General features: G+C 45.7%; 1 protein-coding gene across 3 annotated transcripts; it reads right to left on the bottom strand.

Moving 5' to 3' along the window:
* Positions 1 to 1,267: 1,267 nt before the first annotated feature.
* PEX2 (peroxisomal biogenesis factor 2) lies at positions 1,268 to 15,688 on the bottom strand. 3 transcript variants are annotated; one of them, XM_016216091.2, is made up of 3 exons: positions 15,535 to 15,688; positions 3,322 to 3,420; positions 1,268 to 3,108 (listed from the first exon to the last, which is right to left on the bottom strand). In XM_016216091.2, the coding sequence occupies exon 3, from the start codon at positions 3,089 to 3,091 to the stop codon at positions 2,174 to 2,176; it is 918 nt and encodes a 305-aa protein (XP_016071577.2). In that variant the 5' UTR covers positions 3,092 to 3,108; positions 3,322 to 3,420; positions 15,535 to 15,688; the 3' UTR covers positions 1,268 to 2,173. The 3 variants fall into 3 exon arrangements, with proteins under 3 accessions (XP_016071577.2, XP_016071576.2, XP_016071575.2); XM_016216090.2 differs by lacking the exon at positions 15,535 to 15,688 and adding an exon at positions 12,821 to 15,355; XM_016216089.2 differs by lacking the exon at positions 3,322 to 3,420 and having other exon boundaries at positions 15,535 to 15,618.
* Positions 15,689 to 19,737: the final 4,049 nt, after the last annotated feature.

Genomic DNA, 19,737 nt, shown 5'->3' on the forward strand with positions numbered 1-19,737 from the left:
AAGTTAAATAAACTTGTCCGAAACCCACAGTCACCAAGTATTAAAGGTGGGGGAGCTGGCCCGTGTTAGCAGTATTTTAGATATGATCACTGAAGCCACTTGGATACACTAAAAACACAAGTAGCAAACCTGATTTGAGAACAAGCTGCAGGGAAGAGAAAAGTTAGTGTAAAAGTTCTTATTTTCCCAAGGGGAACGCTCATAGCTGATGCTGAGGCTCTTGAGGCTAACATGGAAACAGATCATGGAGCTAAATACGACCCAGTCATCCTGAACTGTGAGCCCCAAGGCCGCTGGGGAGTGAGGACAGAAGCAAGTGTCCTGGCAGTGCACAGGGAGGAGGGGCTGAGGGCTCTGGGACTGTCACAGCAGCTTGGCCCGCAGGCCTGGGTCTCTGGGGCGAGGTGAAATTCTCGGAGGTAGCACACGGATGTACTAGTCATAACTCATCGATGCCAAGTTGAACACTACTTAACACTAGTGTGCTGTTTGCCAAGTATCCTTACAAGAAAGAAAAACAAAAAAAGGAAGCTGTAAAGAAAAATGATGGACAGGATGAGATGTGATACACGTGAGGACAGCCTCCTGCCTCCTCCTCCAGGGATGCACTAGTGGCCCAGCTGCAGGGAGGAGTCAGCAAATGCTATGGCTGTCAGCACCTATAGGGGTGGCCTCAGCAGCAGAGCCACCCAGCTTGAGGTCACACCCCTCTCCAGGGCCTGAGAGGGGCAGGTGAAAAGGCCTGGCGACTTGGGCCCAATCCAGGACAAGCCACCTGGGACCATCAGGGAGGGCTCTCCTCGGGGCTGGCCAAGGCTGTTCTTTCCCTCCTACCTCTTCCTGCTGCCTCGCCTTTTCCTTCCACGGGCGAGGATCCCTAATGGCTGCCTTGCACTTCAAGCCCCTTTACACCTGCTCCCACAGAGCCTGATCTGTGATGTCAGGGTTAGGCATCGGCTGACGGTGTCTGTGTTGGCTCACAGGTACCCAGGTAGGCTCTGGCTCTCCAGTGACAAGCAAAAGTCAGTCCCTGACCTCATGGGGGTAATCGCCTAGTAGAGTGGCAGAGTTCAAATAAAAATTAAAAATTAAAAAGTATATATTGTACTAAGTACCATTAGGATCTGTGTGGAAAAAATCAATCACCCCACATAATATCAACAACTCTTAGCATACATGTCAAGTATAGTGTTTTCATGTTAGAATTATGACAATATGGGCACCACCTCAGGATGCGCTCTACTACCAAAATAACAGTGCAACAAAATTGTTGGTGTAACAAAATCTTGTTGACTTTATTTCATCCTTTCAAATCTGCAATCTAAGACCACCATCCAGTTACTTATTAATGTCCTTATCAAACTAGGTCACTGATAAAATATTAAGATTGCACTAAACTTTGGGTACTAAGAAGGGAAATAGTGACTCCAGGAGGGACCTATGATGTCTACCTGCCCATCACCCACCATTCTTTTACCAGCACCTCGTTTCCTATGATCTGACACGCCCCCTTCATGGTCATGTGGTTTATGGGAGGGGATGTCACCCACACTGGAGTAATCGGGAAATTTTTCCATCCTGGTCCAGGAGTGTTAACACAATTCCAGGCAGACCAATGACAGTGAGCTCCTGGCTTTGCTGAGCCATCAGGCAAGAAGTTCTTATTCCAGTTGGGTCAGCGAAGGGGGCCAACTGAACTTCTTAAAACTGGCTTCAGAGAAAAGCTTAGAATTACGACTGGGCCATCAGATCAGAAGATTTAAAACAACAGGATCTGATCACTGTCAGATTATGATGCAATAACACCATCTCTGAAAATAAAATGCACTCCTCCCAGAGTCTCCAAAACCTTTTATTTTTAGAGTCTAACCTTGTTCTAGGAAGTAGCAGAGTGAGAGAGCACTGCTAATAGTTATCTGACAAAAACTGTCCATTACTTCTGACATTAGACACTGAATGCCATCATTAAAGAAAATAATACATTACCATTCACAGAATATATTTAGAAACCTGTGGATTCCAGTGATTAGATTTTAGTCATGCCCAGCAAGGAACAGAACAGTGGCTAAGAAGCACATGTTCTCATAAAAGACACCTAAGTGGCACACTCGGGGTGATAATATTAAGGATTTCAACATAATACGGTTCTCTGTGGAGAAAACAACTCCAGTTTCTAAAGAGCGTTCACTTCGGACACCTCGATTCCTGATTTCAGCGGCTGCACACTGTGCACCTCTGTGCCACACTTAGGGCAGGTGAAGAACATGTCGAACAGGAAACTGCTCTTGGCACAGTAGTAGCAGAAGACGTGCTCACAGCCTATGGTGTGGGGCATGGTGGGCCACTCCCCGCACAGGGAGCACAGCTTGCCGCTGCTGGCCAAGGTGCTGTCCCCGTTAGGAGCACCGGTAAGGGGGATGCACCACGAAGATAACTTGGCCTTCAACTTGTGGACGTTGACGAGCGGTAGGAGGAAAATGAGGAACTCAGCAAAGCCGTGCCAGAGAAGCTCCCTGTTCATGTACTCGAAGCCCACCTCGCGTGCCTGCTGGGGCCTGCAGAACACGGAGCGCAGGCCTAGCAGACGTTCCGTCAGAGTTGCAAACTTGCCCTTCCGGAGGAAAATCAGGAAGTTAATCAGCCCCCCCAACTGCACAAGTCCCACCACAAAGTTCACACACTGCTTGGCTTTCCCGAAGGAGGCCAAGTGATGGTTTCGGAACAGATCGTAGCAGCGCTCTTCCAGCCACTTCCCGCCGATCGTGCACACCGCGTACCAGAGCTTCTGGTTCTTGCTCGGGGGCTGGTATCTCAGGGTTGTGGAGAAATCATTCTTGTACTGGATATTTAAAACCGACTGGCCCACAGTGGCGTTTTTGGAGTATACGGTGAAGCGCCACAAGAAAAGCCACAGGAGGGCTTTCAGCTCAGGTTCAAAGCGGGCTAGCAGCCCGGGCTGAAACCCGTGGAAGCACTGGGTGACCTGGGACCAAACCAGCTGCTCCAGGGCCTTGTTCAGTTCAAGGGCATCCAACTGACTTATTCTGAGCACCCTGTGTGTGCTCTTTGCCTTCTCTTCTCTGGAAGCCATGACTTCTCCAAAGGGCTCTAGGAGAGAGAATGATTAGGAAGCACAGTCAGACAGAGGGGACCTGGTACCATCTCAGTAACCGACAACTCTGAAAACTGTGATACACAAAAGACACAGGACACAGAGGGCGGGCCTTCATATGGTGTCCAAACAGCACACTGAGCAGTCCTGTCCTACTCTCAGCCCTGACATACGACAGGAATGCTTCTTGCCACTCTGGGTGACCTCACCTGTTCCCCTTTCCTGGAGCTCCGTGGAGACTTCTAGGCCTACAGCAGTGGGGATTGGCTGCAAGCTCTGTGAAATCCTTGCCTCATCCTGGTCAGGTGCTACAGGAGAGAAAAAAGGGGTTAGGACCCCTTTGCTCCCTCTACGAATCTAATTAGCCCCCAAGGCCTGTTCTTTGTCCAAAACATCTTTCAAATCCCTTCCTTACTCTATCTCCAGAGCCTTCCTAAACGACACTGCTCTCGAGACCCTGGATTCCATCCAGTGGGTGTATCTACCTTGACTCCAGTGCATTGCCCACACTGCGCTCCTTCAAACACAAGCCTCCCCCTGTATGCCCTCAGCTCTTGCCTTCCCAATGCTTTGACCTCTAGTATAAAGTGCTCCCTTCTCTTGCTCACTAGGGGACATTTTACTACCTGTTCCCTTCACCGGGATCAGCATATTCACAATTCTTGAACTGAAAAACTCATCCTAAATTCTTAAGTACTGAGTTAGACATTACTTCCTCCCGACTCTCCCAGTTTGGGTTAGCTGCCTCCTCTCTCTAGACCTTTTTGTACTGTACAAACACTGCTTTTCGACGGTTGGTTTCCTCCACTAGAAGATAGGCCCTGTTGCAAAGATTATTTGACTCTTGTCACTGTTGAATCTGAGCAACTAGTACAGTGCCTGGAATACAGAATGCATTCTACAAATACCAGATAAATGGATCAATGGACAGAAAAAAGTCTGGGGTGGGTGAAAGGTAGAAAATACAAATTCCCATCCACTAAAACTATTTCAAATGCCCATATGCAGACTGTTGTTTATTACTTATTTCAACATGTGTTTGTTGTGCACCTGCTACTTAGCAGTTAATGTGTGGGAACTAGTGAAAGAATGGCAGACAGACAGTCTCAACCCATGGAGACTCTAATGTAGCAGGGTGATGTGGGGGATAAGACTGTGCTAAAAAATGGCATACAATTACAAGGTATGATAAGTGATGTGTGAGGGGAAATTCAGGGCATTATGCTTAGGAGCAGAAAAGGCTTCATGGCAAGGCAAAACCTACGCAGCCCCTGAAGGGTTAAGTGGTGTCAGGCTGGAAAAAGAAGGCAAGGACACTAGTCCAGGCAGAGGGAAGAGCAAGTGACAAGGATAAGAGGTCCAAGGACAAAAGATAAGGCTGGGAGGAAAGCACGAGACTCATCTTCAAGGCCCTAAAAGCAGAGTTGAGGAGGCTGTATTTTATCAAGATGGTCATGGGGAGCCACTGAATAGTTATAAGAAAAGAATTAATCAAAATTTCAATTTACACAGCTTGTTATGGCCACACTCACAATGGATTTGGTGCTGAAAGACTGGACTGGAGGCACAGAGATCAGTGAAGATGCTTGTTAAAATGATCTGGTGAGAAACGAATGGTGGTCTAAACTGGAAAGGTATCAGTGGGCATGAAGAGATAGGTACATCTGAAAGCTTGGAAGTGGTAGAATTGATATGATTTCATGAGAAATAAGCGAAGAGTCATTAACATTAGTAACTGAGTAGATCAGACCAGTTCCCTGAAATGGGAGACACATGCAGAGATAAAGGGAAAGAAAATAGATACACATAGTTTTGGAGATGAGAGGCTCCTACGAGACAGCTGAGTGGGAAAGGTCAGTAGGCAGTCATGTGGATTGGGAGGAAAAATCTGGGCTGGGATGCTGAGCATGGGGTCCCTCTGGACTAAACTATTTTAATTCTTAATTAAATGCTCAAATCAGGAAGGCAGTGATCTATACAAGACACATGGATCTTGTCCATTCATAACACATTTAACTTTCTTTGTAACAACATAATCTTTTCATAGTTTTCCTATATCAGCTACTATGGCACTTCATTGGTTATGTTCACTAATACCACACATCGTCAGGCTTTCAATCTTTCTTTGCCATGCTCTTCAACATCACAGTCCTGTGGGCTCCTGTTCTAGTCTAGTGGTTCTCAAACTTGAGCATTTATCAGAATCACCAGGAGGACTTAAGATTAGGGTGCCTCAATTATCTGCATTTCTAACAAGTTCCCTGGTGATGCTGAGAATTATGGGCTAGTCCATTTTATTTTATTATTTTATTATTTTATTTTATTATTTTATTTTATTTTATTAAATATATCTTTATTGATTTCAGAGAGAGAAAAGGAGAGGGAGAGAGATAGAAACATCAATGCTGAGAGTCATTGATCAAGCCCACAACCCAGGCATGTGCCCTGACCAGGCATCGAACCCCGATCGCCTGGATCCTAGGTCAACACTCAACTGCTGAGCCACGCCCGGCCAGGCTGGGCTAGTCCATTTAAAAATGCAATTCATAAATCCTTTGGCATATCTATCACCCATACAGCTCAATGCTGTGTGCCAGTCACCCACTCACTCCTGGTTCATTCCTGGTTCCTGACTCAGGTGCTCCCTTCCTTCTATTAAGTGGTCCTTGTGAGATTAGAGACCATACAGGGCTTCCATACACTCTATGAATGTCAATGGATCCTTGCCCTCCCTGCAAGGTACTTGGGGTGCAGACAGGAAGACTCAGTCCTGGCTCACTGAAGGACCCCCAACCAAGGGCTGCAGGGAGGCAGCAAGTGAATGGACAACTAGGCAACAACAGAGGGAGATGGCACCACAGGTTCTCAAAGCCAATACACAGATTTTTACAACTATCTTGATAGAAAAATAATTTCAAAGTTCACACAAAAAACTATCAATGAATAAAATTATTTTTCTCACTTTTCTCTGCTGTTTAAAAGTTTTCTCTAACTTATATCATTTATGTAACTAAGGAAAAAACAAAAACACTATATGAAAACCTTCATGAGCAAACCAAAATCTACAAAATTATTTCCCCACACTCACCACATCACCTCTTTCTTACCTCATACTACACCTGGGATAAAGTACAAACTTCTCAGACCCATCCTGGCACAATTCTGCCTCCACCCCTGCGGTCATGTAACCCTAATTCCCAGTGGAGCCATGAACGTAGACTACCCTTCAGTCCTGCCTCTGTCATTTCTCACGCACCTAACACTTACCTTCCCTACCAACTGCTCCCAATGCCCTCAACCACCTCCCTTCACATTCCAACTCTATTTCAAAAGTCTCCACAAAATTCATAACTATCCCCAGTGCCCACTGTTACCATTTTAACTGCCACAGCCACTTTCTGTGACACCCAGTGAGCCCGCAACCACTTGTACTGTGATTTCAATCATGTGGACACACCTTCTAAGTTGACTATAAACTAGTTAAGGGAAGAGCCTTATATTACATTTATTTCCAAAAGCTCCTGCCACCTACACAGTGACTTTGATACCTAGCTCAGTTTTTGTCATGAAAAATTCTGCCAACATTTGTGATATGTGGGGTATGGTATATGTAACTCGTCTATTGTAACACAGTGTCTACAATACAGATTTCACATTCTGTGGTCAGCAAGATAAGGGAAGCTCTCTGATGGTCAAAGTGTTCTTGAAAAGCTCTGACTGTACTACATATCAGCATTAAACCCAACACTACCAGTTCCTTCCCTTCACCCCCACCCCCATGTTGAATGGGAAGGATGGTGTTGTTTTTTTTCAGATGAGTATCAGACAAAATAAGTGGCTAGCATTAGAGGCCAACTGTGCCAATTTATGTATCTTTAAATAATAGCATTACAATCAGTTTCAGATTGTGGCTGGTGAATATCTTATTATCTTACAGAATTTAACACAAAGACAGGCTCATAGTAGCTGCTCAATAAGTGTGTGTTGAATGAATATGCAGTGGAATGAGTGGTCTGGTGGCTCCTCCATGTGCCGACGGAACACTGCGAGAGCGCCTATATGAACTGGAGGGGGGCAAGCTGTCTTTTCTTAGGGTTCCTTACTCCTGTTTAGAAACTGATCAGAGGGAGTGGTTTCTCAGGGGTCATTATTTCAAACCCCTTCTTTCTGGTGGAATCATACTTAAGATAATTGCCAGAAAAGGAGACTTCTCACTCTCTCCAACCAACCCAATATTTAAGTCTTTATTATAAAAAAATTCTTTCTTATCCCTCCTGTTAAACAATTTTTTCCCCTTTTCCCCCCAGGCCTGGCCTCAGTGCAGATTAAGAACAGCTGGGCCTGGTCTCCTAGCTCCATCCGCCTCTTCACTGGACCAGCCAACTATTATTAAACTGCTTTCCAGCCTTCCCCCTTCCAGATGAATAAGCTGTCTCTCTACTTTTTGTTTCAGGTTTTATTTTCCAACATTGTAGTCATTTTTGTGATGTCTTTTAGTTGTAAACACAGAACAAACACATTAGCTGTTGAAAGCGGAACTCCTGTCCTATGTTCTACGTGCCTATTTAGGCCACTGTGACAAAGTAAAAAAGGCAGATTTAAAACCAATCAGACCTGGACTCGAGTTCCAACTCTGTCATTTACTTGCCATGTGATCTGAAGAAAAGTCATTAGCCTCAGATTCTTCAAAAGATTGGAAACAACAGCTACCTCCCCAAACTGTTGAGATTAAACCAGGTAATGTTATGAAAGTGGTCTGTACACAGAAAGCGGTATTATCATATAATTTCTGCTTTGCCTGGGGATGGGCATAAGAAAAAGGCTCTGAGTTCGTTTTGGCAAATCTCATTTCAAAAGACTGAAATCTTTATTGTAACCCATGAGCGCTCCAATCAGCCAGGAAGCGCGGACCACACCACTGAAACACAACAGTGGCGGTCAGTCAGTGAGCGTGAAGACAGCAGCACGTGTCCATGTGCACGGCCAGGCGGGAAGCGGCAGAGACGCGGGTCAGTGGAACTCATCACACTCTTAAATAGCAACTGGTCTGGAAGGAGATGACGGAGGGGGACTCTGAGAGAATGGGGATGGGTCCTCCTGGTCGCTTAATGCCGATCAGCATGGCTGTGTCTGCTCTCAGGAAGGAAAGAAACCCCAGGAATGTACACCTGGCTCCAGGGGGCTTCGCTGCACACGGTGTGGTGCAGACAGTCCACCGCAAGCACCAGCCCTGGTCCATCACCAGCCCACTTTTCAGTTTCGCTGCTCTCCTCTCCCCTTCCTGGCAGGCGCAGCTATTCTAGAACACTGGCTGCACAGAAGGTAGAGCCCAGGAGCAGGAGAAATGGAAGAAATCGAAATAACTACAAGTTCAATCAACCTGACTATGGAACCTCTTCCCTCCACAGTTGCAAAATATTTGCCCGTAAGGTGTGGGACACAGAAAAATGCCATAAATGCCTTTAAATTACATAAAGTTCTTCTCAGTATAATTTAAGCAGTTTGTGTTTTAGTGAATTCTAATTCTCTGACTACTCAATTTAACCAGTAGCTATTGCGTGCCTATGAAATGCCAGACATTCTCCAAGGCACCAGAGATTTCATCCAAACACTCAACTCTCAGTTAACTTCTTTTTATTCAAACATTTTTAAAGAAACAGGACACTACTGCAATCAGGATTAGCCACTGATGTCTGAGCAAAGAATGGATCTCGAAACGTGAAAACACAACACTCCCCAGGAAGAAAGAGAAAAATGGTATTTCAGGCAAGGGAATAGTTGTGCAAACCCCAGAAACATGCAAGGTGTGAAGCTGACCCCGGTCTATCTGAGAGACAAGGGGACAGGCTCCTACCTGAGCTATATGTCTTTGGTTACTCAAACCCCATCGCTGTGGTGGCACCAAGAGACAAGTCATCTGCTGTGCCCAGAGCAGAGGGCTTGGCGGGAGGGCCCCGATGAAGAGGGGGCCAACCACAAAAAGGCCCTGTTTTAAGGAGAGTTCGCTGATTTTGGAGGCATGGATAGCCATTGAAGGGAAGAGACATAATAAGACAAACATTTTAGAGGATTCATCTGATGGCAGAATTCAGTCAGACTGAAGAAAGGAAGATCAGTTGCAGGGCCCCTGAAACAACGCAAGGGCCCTAACTCAGGTGCTAATAACTTTCCAAAAAAGTCAAAGTAATTTAACTTGCTTCGTTGAGAACCATAAAAATCAAAATGAAGATTATGGTGTCCTCACGTTTTCGAGTCAAAAATCTTCAACTCTTTTGGTAAACAATCCTTTCCTGACCCTGTTACATTAATGCCCATCCATGCCACTACTGGCCCGTCTAGGTCTACTTTACATTCAAGAATTTAAGTAAGCGTTAACAGTACTCAGATTATTGGTTCTTGTAGGTTACTACTGCATCCCACAAAAGTAGGCTCAAACTTGAATAGTTAAGGAAAAACATACAAGCTAATTTTTATAGTCAAAGTTGGGAAAGTTCTGAATGGAAACAAACACCATCACATTTCATTCAAATTCATTTTTCCAGAATGTCAAAAAACAGGCAATGCTTTTTCCTATTTTGCTATGGTATCTCATTCTGTTAATGCACAATCCTATTACCCCCTCTCTCCCCACTCTCCAAACTACACTAATTTAAGATTCTAAAAGGCTAACGCAGGGAAAAACATTTATGACCAAGCAGAGACATAAAAATAGAGAAAAGTATAATTGGCACTATATAATATTAGTGTTTAGCAAAGGATAGGATATGTGAAAATGATGCTTAAGGCGAAATCAAGACGAGATAAAAAGTACAGCAACTACTACGGTTAGCGTGATTAACTTGTCACATAAATATGTTTAAGACAAAATAATCTAGCACTAAAAACTATTAAGAAGGTCTCCTGCTGACATTTTATCACTAGACATGTCACACTGATTTTCTTTCACAGAAAAAAAACCCTGAAATTCGTTTACTAAGAGCAGCGATACATAACCTTATCCCTTAAAAAGACTCATGCTTTTCTTTTACGCTTCTCATTCCCCCACATAAAACTCTGTCATCTGTATCGCATTCTAAACCCAACACAAATGATCCTATCTCACTAAAGACGGAAAAATGTTGCAGGATGTATTTCAGAGCTTTTATTGAGTCGAGCACAAATTATGAATGAATATATTTTATTTAAAAACATGTTATTGACAGAAATCTATCAATAATAATGTGGGTATTGTCAAGGGCCTGTCAATATTAATGTAATTATGATTAAGGGGATGACATGGATTTTTAGCTATAATACCAAGTAACATCTCCTACGTTGCTGCTATCAATATACACAGTAATATTGACCTGTTCCGAGACTCAGTACTAGATGTATTACCGTTAGGCATATTTGTCAATGCATTCTGCCTACAAAATTTCTACACTGAAATTTACAGTCTTGTAAACTCTGTCAGCAGAAACATGTGACTCCCAAGTAATCTCTCAGGTATCAAACCCATCCACTGCCCCCCCCCCCCACACTATCCTTTCCCAGATTCACAAAAATGAACTCATGTTCAGTATGATGTTTTTGCCACACTATCCTAAGGGTTCCAGTAATAAAAATGGAGGAGAGCACATATTCATTTTTTCCTTTTAAGTTTTAAAAATAAATTAAATTAACATTTCGCATTATGAGGTTATGTGAATAAAGTTCTTAAACCGGAGACTTAAAGCTTTGAACTTCCACCCTAGTGTTTCCTTTGTGTGGTCAGATAGATTTACTGTCCATTGTATTGAAATCAATACTAATAAATGGGACGTGCATCAAAGAGGGATTTAACAGGACACCGATTCCCAGAACACATTTCAAACATGAGCAAGAGAGAAAAAGCTATGGCTGAGGCCATTAGAACTCTGTGACCTCTGACACTGTGAACAGGAAGAGAATTCAACAACAGAAAGTTCAAATCCCACTTCGGCCACAGACTTGCTAAGTGACTTGTCACTACTCTTTTGTTGCTCTTTCATCAAGTATAAACCAAGTTTCAATAGTTTATACATATTCCACTATACTCCTTTGGGTAAAGACAAGATATGCAGAATTTTAAAAATTCTGTTATGGACACTAAAACTCTAGATTACTCTTAAATGCAATCATCATCAAAATCCAAATAAATTTTTTTCTTTTCAGGGGTGGTAGTGGGTATGCAACGTTTCTAGAATATATTTGAAGAAAAACTGCAAAATATAAATCTCGCAAAAAGATGAACAGTAAGTAACTTGCCCTAGCAGAGGGGATATACACACATACACATACACACACACACACACATTTATTTGGAGAGAAGAAGAAACTCAACTTAAATACTACAATCTTTAAGACAATTAGTATTACAGTTGAGCACCTTACCTATTTCATTTATGGTATATTTATTCAAGTATCTATAACTAACACAAACTATATTTTGAATCTTAAAGCAGAATTCCCAATACCTCGAGCCAGCTTTACACAGATGTTTTTAGGAGAAGGACCTGGACTCATAATCTTTTCTCTTGGAAAGTTGATACTTCTGAGTCTTGAAGACAGAAAGTACATTGTGAAAACAGAGAAGAGATGTTTGAGTGAATATGGGGGGTTCTGATCAGTTCTATATTCCAGCTCATGTTGACCAACAGGATGTGTGACCCTGGACAAGTCATTGTACCATACGGCACTTTTCAGCAGTTAAAATAGAAAGCAGCTATAACAATTTCACCTATCTAGAATCCTTATAGGAACTGTTTTAGGAAACCTTGAAAGAGGAAGAAAAAGAATAAAAGAACAGCCATTTCCAGCTGCAGAAATGGTAATGTTGAACGTGAGTCTGGAAAAAGGGAGAGCAAGTGGAGAAGTCAGAACAGAAGGCTCAAGACAAAGAAACAATCCTCATGGAAACAACAGCAAAACCATCCGGGACCACCACCCCACCAGCTGGTGAGTTTACAGCTGCGGTAACTCACCACTTACTTACCAGTGACTGGGGGCTATAGTGACAGCCACAGCTAAGTGCCCTTTGCAAAATTAAATAGTAAGTGATTTAATCCTTACAATATGATGAAAGAGCTTCTCTTATTATTTCTGTTTTAAAACAAGGAAACTGAGGCACAGAGAGATTAACTGACCAGTGTGAAATCACACAGCTAGAAATAAGAGCCATGCTCTGAACCAATGTGCTATACTGACAAGTGGTGATGGGCCTAAAAAAAATTAACAACAAATAAAAAGTGACCATGGACACTTTAGGACATGCAGATGGGACTGTTTCAAGAGGCTAAGGACTACGAGATTAAGAGTACAGGCATGGACTATAGCAAAAATGCCAAACCAGGGATGAGCAAAGGAGCTACATGAAACATGAAGCTACCAGATCTTTAAGTAGCCTATACATTTAGAACAAGGCTCTAGGCTCTAATTGCTTAAGAAGGGAATTCTAAATGACATGAAATTTCTGGAACACACATTTCATTGCACAGTTTATGGTGCTGGGATGTGGACCTATCCATAGGCACGGGAACAGAGGCGTTGGCAATGCAACAGGAGCACATACCATATGATACATGTTATTTCTGTGGGAGGCGCTGTAGGTTTTCTTTCCCTATTTTATCGCACTAAATTCTCAGAACACAGGAAATACTATCACATCCACTTTAAGAAGACCAAAATTAAGCCTTGAGACGATGAACTTACCTGTTTAAGGCCAAACTGGCAATTGGTAAATTTCTAGTAAACACCAGAGAAATTGTGGAACACACAAAAGGAAATCAGTAGTATGGACACGTGGAGCTCAAAGCAGAGTTTTTTCTCTTTGGGACCAGATTGCCAGTCACTCGCAGGACTGCGGATGGGGAAAGAAACAACAGGAACGTGGTCGGTTTACCCAAGTTGCCTGGGATGCGCGTCATCCACATTCCCCCTCCCTGCTTCTGCATGCGGTCAGAGAACCGTTTGGAGAGACTGACTCCAATCTGCACAAAGGAAATATGTGGGTGAAAAAATGAGGCATGAACACTCACTTAAAGACCGTGAACACATACTATGTCCAAAGCAGAGGCCAGGCCAACTCATCTAATACTGGAAGGAAATGGTTATGCACAATCAAAACGGAATTACTCTAGAGCTCTTGGTTTTTACGTTTTAACAGTAAAAAGAAAGAAAAGACTCATGGATGAAATTTTATCTCACCTTTATTGACAGGCAGGTAAGAAGGGGGTGCTTTGATAAAAAGAAAACATATTAAATAGAAAAAAAAAAACAAACCACAGAAAAGGGCATGTGGTTGTGTAGGTGGGAAAGGGTGGGAAGAAGTGATCAACAGCCCACGGAGGGTGCCCAGACCCTCCTCTCGGCCCTCCACTTGCAGGTATAGAAATCACAGCTCTGGTATTTGCAGCACCAACATTACAGACCCAGGGCAAGAGGAGCAGTCAGGGCTCTCTCCTGAGGTTTCTTCCACATTCTGAAGGAACTAAAGAGGAGCATGGGATGTTTAGAGACTGCTGACATTTCACAGGAAAGAGATACAGGAAACATCCAATTTGCTGCTAGGTTGCCCGACCCAGATAATCAAAAGCGGGGGGAAAAGAAAAAGGAAGGAGTGATTCAGAGCAGAACTTTTGTGCAGAAACAAAGATTGTGCATATGGCATACATTTCCCTTGTGCTATAGGAACCTGTGCACGGTGGAGTACAAGAGGGAAAGAAACTTTGAAATCATGTGATGCTGCGAGGAAAATGTGCAGCTAGGACTAAGAACTTTACTAGCAATGTGATTCTGGGCAAGACTGCTGACATCTGTAACGTTCAGCCACCAAGCACGTCAAATGGAAAATACCTGCCTTCCTCTTGCAAAGATGATTACAAGCTTTGAATATAAGTAAAAATGTTGTGGCTAAAAGAAAAGGGTAGGGGGAAGAAAGAAAAATAAAGAATTACTATTCTGATCATAAAGAAGTAATTAAATTTGAAATCTGTATCTATTAGACAAGTGAGACTGAAGACAGACATGTTTACGGCTTTTAGTAATGAATTATCTGTGAACATATATATTTTATTTTAAAAAACTAATACATAAATGCACACTGACAACAAATGAATAATTATCCTAAGAAACGGAATTTAAATGCTAGAAGGAAACACCGATCATCTAGTCTCAGATAAGAATTTAATTTTCTTAACAGAAACCCTGTTTTTCAAGCAAAATATATAAAATAGCTGCTGAGGGTCTGCTTACTTTGTCTCTCTCCTACAAAGCTCCAAGAAACTTCTCAAGTCCTATGGAACCGTTTTAAAACCGCGGGTGGAGCGCTACCCCTAATTTCTAAAAATAAGAATAAGGCCAAGAGGTAGAGCTGGTCCAAAGAAAACCAGTCAGGTAGAGCTCATTCTCTCTACTGTGTCCTGTTATTTCCCCACCCCTTCCCCCCCTTTTTTTTAAAGAAAAAAAATTCATAAGGGATTCTCTTTTTGACTTTGTAAAGAACTCCATCTCTTCTTTCAAACCTACTTCTGTCTCCAGCGCACCCGCCTCTAACCCTTCCGGACACAAGGCACTGACAGCACGGGGAGACGCGCGAGGCCGCCCCGCGCTCATTCCGCTCCGGTTCAACTGAAGGGGCCACGCTGGGGGCAGGCGATCGGCCCGCACGCAGGCGCCGACCGAGCCGCGGCCTCCCCGCCAGCGGCTCTCAACGTGGAGGCGAAAGCGCCACTGCCCAGGCCCGCGGGCGCCAGCTGACGTCACACCGACGTCCCCAGGCCTCGGCCCGAGGGGAGCCCTTTCACTCGCACGACGCAGCTTTGGCAAATGGAACCTAAGGAAATGAACAAACAGTAGCTTTCAGCTTCGGGCCCCAGAAGGAAAATGCTGATTCTCGTATTTCTCATCAGAAATCCGTACTAAATAGAACAAACTCAGCGCAAGCAATTGTATAGGAAAATGCTCAGGAACTCTTCTTCCACGGGAGCGTTAAAGCTGCTTTTACAAAAATGTTGGAAACCCCAGCACACTCGTACATATACATATTTTTGTACCAAATACAACAGTTCACACGAGCCGCCGCTAGTGAGAGAGGCGTGGCCGCCGCGGAGGCTGAGCCTTTTCCCGCAGGGAGCCCCCAGCGCCGCGGGGCGCGGGGCAGAGCCCGAGTCTCTCCCTCGGCGGGACGCGCCGAGCTCGGGCGGCCGGGCTCTTTTCCTTCTCATGGTGCGGCCCTAACCCTAACTCTCGGACTTTACGTCTGCTTCCTTGCCTTTCCCCAAGTCACAATCCGATCTGCCTCCACCTGGAAGCCAGGGACCAGGGGGCTGAAGCGACGGGCGACAAGGACGAGGCGGGGAAACTGACGCGCTCCCGGCTGCGCGGCCGAGCTCGGGCGGCCCCGCGGCTCCTCGGCGGACACTGACCTGGAGTCCGCGACACGCCCCGCTCCACGGAAGTTTCTCTGAAACATTCTCTAGGAGGCTTGGCTTTTCCTAGCAGAACCTGGGCAGCCCGGGCTTCCGGAAGTCGCGGGCTTCCGGGGCGACGCAGGACCCGGAAGTGTCTGGGGGAAAAAAAAAAAAAAGGGAACTTAAACCATCGGGAACTACGCTTCGGCGCGAGGCGGAAGGCCGGGGAAGGCCCAGCATCCGCGAAAGCCGACGAACCGAAGGGCCGAGGGCCGACGAGCCGAAGGGCCGACGAGCCGAAGGGCCGAAGAGCCGAAGGGCCAAAGAGTTCACCGCGCGCGGTGATTGGCCGGCTGGCGGTTCGGAGGAAAACCGTGTTTGATTGGCAGGAGAGCCGCCGGGGTCGGGGCGCGCGTGAAGCGGCCCCTGGGGTCACGGGCCGCGGCGGAGCGGGGTTTCTCCCCGGCGGGGCTTTCCCGGACTGCGGCCGCGGTGGCCGCGGGACAGGCGCCGCGGGGTGGTGGCGGGGCGCCTCTGCACCCCCGGCTCCTCGCTCGCCCGCGCTGGGAGGAGGGCCCACTGCGGGTCAGCGCCGTGGGGACGGGCCCTCGGGTGGGGCTGGCTCAGCGCGTGGGCTCGGGACGGCGGGTGGCCAGGCCCAGGCCGAGGCCCGCGGGGCGGCCGGCCCAGCTCGCGCCGTCGGAGCCCCGGGACTGGCTGCCGGGTGGGTCTGAAGCTCCCCTGAGCGCTTGGGAAGCGGGGCCGCGGGCCGCCCACCCCTGGGAAACTGAGGCCGGATTTCCAGCCTGGGCCCGAGGGAAGGGTAGAGAGCGCGTCCTGGACGCCCGGTGTCGTTTTGTTTCCCTAAGTTGTGGAGCAGAGTCATTACTCAATATGAAGCATGGTCAAGATGAACGAACGTTCCTTAATGAGCTGCGATACTGTTCAACTTCGGTTTTACACAAAAGGCGTACAGTTTGGCACCACGCGTGCCTGGAAGGTTGTCGCCTTCCACGCGTGAAGGAGCTCGCGGGGAACACAGGCCTGGGCGAGGGGGAGGGTGTCGGGAATCCGCGCGAGTCCGCCCCGCGCGGGGAGCCGGGGGCGGGGCGGCCGCCGGGCGGTCCGCGGGGCTCCCGGCGCATAGCCTCCGGAGCCGGGGTCCAGGTGAGGGCCCGTCTGAGTGTGAAGGGGACACGGGGTTTCTAAGCTAGAGCAGGAGGGAAAAGAGCGTGAACTTTTTTATGTTGTATTGACTCCACGCTGGAATGAGAACGCCTTCGGAAAATTTAAAATCACACCGGTGGCTCACGCTCCGTGTCCTTCGGGAAGGGCTGTTCCGGAGGGAGGATCGCGCGCCCTCCGCTGCTGGGTACCCGGCGGAGCCTCCGGGCGCGGCTGAGGGGCGCGGTCAGCGGGTCCGCGCCGAGCCGGGCGGCGCGCGGGCAACCCCGGTGGGCAGCCTGCTGCAGGCCGGCTCCCGGCGCAGCCCCGCGGCGGGCCGGCCCGAAACCTCGCGAGACTACCTGAGCCGCGGGAGACCGAGGCGGCTGGCGCGGTGCGGCAGGTCCGTGCTGCTCTCCCCTCCCCTCTCTCTAAAGTCAATAAGTAAATTTTTAAAAATTAAAAAAAAAAAAAAAAGCAATTGGGAGACTCCGTAAGGAGGTGGAATGGGGCCTTTGCGAGCGTAAGGCGGCTGCTTTTACAGCACACAGATTTCCTAATACGCAGGAAGTGTCCATTCTAAACTAATGACAAAGTGCAGCATAGTAGATATGGAAGCCAGTCCCCGAGTTGCTTACTATCATCGTCAGGCACTGTGCACACGTAACTGTCTGTGCCTCACTTTTATACGACGGCCGGCGGTGGGTGTGTGCACGCCAGCATCACCAGCCCTGGGCAATGCGCCGCACGACCGCAGGGCCAGGATGGGAACCTGCCAGCTCCTAATCTTAGGGGACACTGTCTCGCGCATGGTCTGTCCGCGGCCAGGGCGTCCTTCCCAGCACGTGACTCATCTCACCTCCTAGGGCAGGACCGAGCCTCACCTAGCAGCCGGGGAGGAAGGCGGCGTGTCCCGTCCCAGGTGGCCTGCAGGTGCTTCATCTTTCTGAAGGGGGGGAAAGGCCTCCAAAAGAGGGCATTTTCAGAAAGCCAGTTCTAGCTCACGGAGCCTTATGTCTGTCAAATGAACATGACAATAGTTGTTGATAAGGATACCAAGCTGTCCCCCAATTGGAATTATGTTAAATGAATCTGATTAAGAATATAATGAAACAGCCCTGGCTGGGTAGCTCAGCTGGGTAGTGTCCTCCGGATACACCAAGGTTTCAGGTTCAGTCCCGGTCAGGGCACCTGCAGGAATCAACGGATGAATGCACAAATAGGTGGAACAACAGATCTCTCTCCCTCTCTTTTCCTCTCTCTAAAGTAAATAAATAAAAATTAAAAACAAATCATGGAACATGTAGAACATTAAGATTTTTGTTGAAAATGTTTAAAATAAGCTCTGGTTTTTATCAGTTACTCTCTAGATGTAGTTTACCTTTTTAGGTTTCCAGTGACCTAGTAAGCTGAGTTTTCAGGGACACTCTTTCCCACTTTTTGTACTTGCTTTATATTTATTTTTTCATTCATTTGTTTAACAAAAGCTGCTAGGAGCCAGGCGTATTACCAGACAGTGTTGATATAAAGGTGAATTACACAGACGTGGATGGCCCTTTCTCAGAGCTAATGAGTATCAATTAGGAGACAGTGGAAAAGTAGGTAATGACCAAGGCATAGTGTATGTTGCCTTTGATTAAGTGCTGTACCTCTGTAAATTCAACACGTTAATTGTTTTCAACCTAGAATTTATATATTCCTGCTGGCATGTCAAGAAAGAGTCATTAGGATTTGGCTGTGGGCTTAAAAAATATTAGTAAAAAAATCAAAGTATATTTAATTCATGCATTAATTATAAGAACCTAAAGAATAAAAAATGTAAATTAAAATATATCTTTACCTTTAAATATAAAAGAGGTGAAAACATTATAATAGCAGCTTACTTCTAAGGCCCTTTTAGCCCTTCAGCGACTTTTAGGTTCTCAGGAACTTAATAATAGATATGTAAAGGAGACATTGATTTATGCCCCTGACACCGTTTAAAATTGCTGACTTTAAAAAGTTAAATTTATTGTAGTATATTACATACTTCTTAAATCAATATATTTGAGTCTTTTAGGAAAAAGTTAAACAGGTCTTATTGCTGTAACAAATGACCACAAAGTTTGCTGCTCAAGACAACAATGACATTTTATCTTACTCTCATCTGGGTTCTGTGTCATTCTGGTTCTATGGTTGAAGGTCAGCAAACCTCCTGGAACTGGGATGACTGAAGGTCAGAGTCTGCATCTTCTGAAGTTCGTTCCTGGGGTTCTTATACAAACGTGCTGTTTATTTATAAGCTACATGTCAGTCAGAGTCAGCATTTACAGAAACACTATTAAAAGAATGGTGCAGTGAGTTATAATTCCCCACTGTTACAAATATATTCAATAAACATTTAGAGAGTATTTGTCTATGATTCCTCTCATCAGTAACTTAACATATTTTCTCTTTGTATTATTTTTTTATTTGCTAAAATGTAACAAATGACCACAAACTTATGGCTTAAAGTAACAGAAATTTATTAAGTTCCAAAGATCAGAAGTCCAACACTAATCTCTCTAGGCTAAGATCACAATGTCAAAAGAGTTGCATTTCTTTCTGGAGGCTCCAAGTAGAATCTACTTTCCTGTTTTTCCCATCTTCTAGGAGGCATCCACATTCCTTGGCTTGTGGCCCCCTCCCTCCATCTTCAAAACCAGCAATGTTGTGTCTCTCTAACCAATTTGCAGTTATATCTCTTTCTCTGACTATAGGCAGGGTAGGGTCTCAACGTTTAAGGGTGCCTGTGATGGCTCAGGTCCACCTGCATAATCTAGGTCAGTCTTTCCTTAAGTCTTTAACTTAAGATCCTTAAGTTAACTGCAAAATTCCCACTTGCCGTGTAATTTATTCAAAGGTCTAGGGGTTCAGGTACGGGAACCTTTGGGGGACCATCTCTCTGCCTACCACACCCTTGCTCTATAAATGAATCCCTGATAAAAGGTGCATAGGTTGAAGTTTCTGAAAACGGAGGCAATGTTAACCGAGTTGTGAATGATTGTGCCAGTGTCGCTCATCACTTCTTCCTCC

Source organism: Miniopterus natalensis, chromosome 16 (genome assembly GCF_054644295.1).
Source record: "Miniopterus natalensis isolate mMinNat1 chromosome 16, mMinNat1.hap1, whole genome shotgun sequence".
Lineage (NCBI taxonomy): Eukaryota > Metazoa > Chordata > Mammalia > Chiroptera > Miniopteridae > Miniopterus > Miniopterus natalensis.

Excerpts from the sequence above, each read along its gene's own strand:
- PEX2 (XM_016216091.2), bottom strand. The coding sequence starts at position 3,091 with ATGGCTTCCAGAGAAGAGAAGGCAAAGAGCACACACAGGGTGCTCAGA.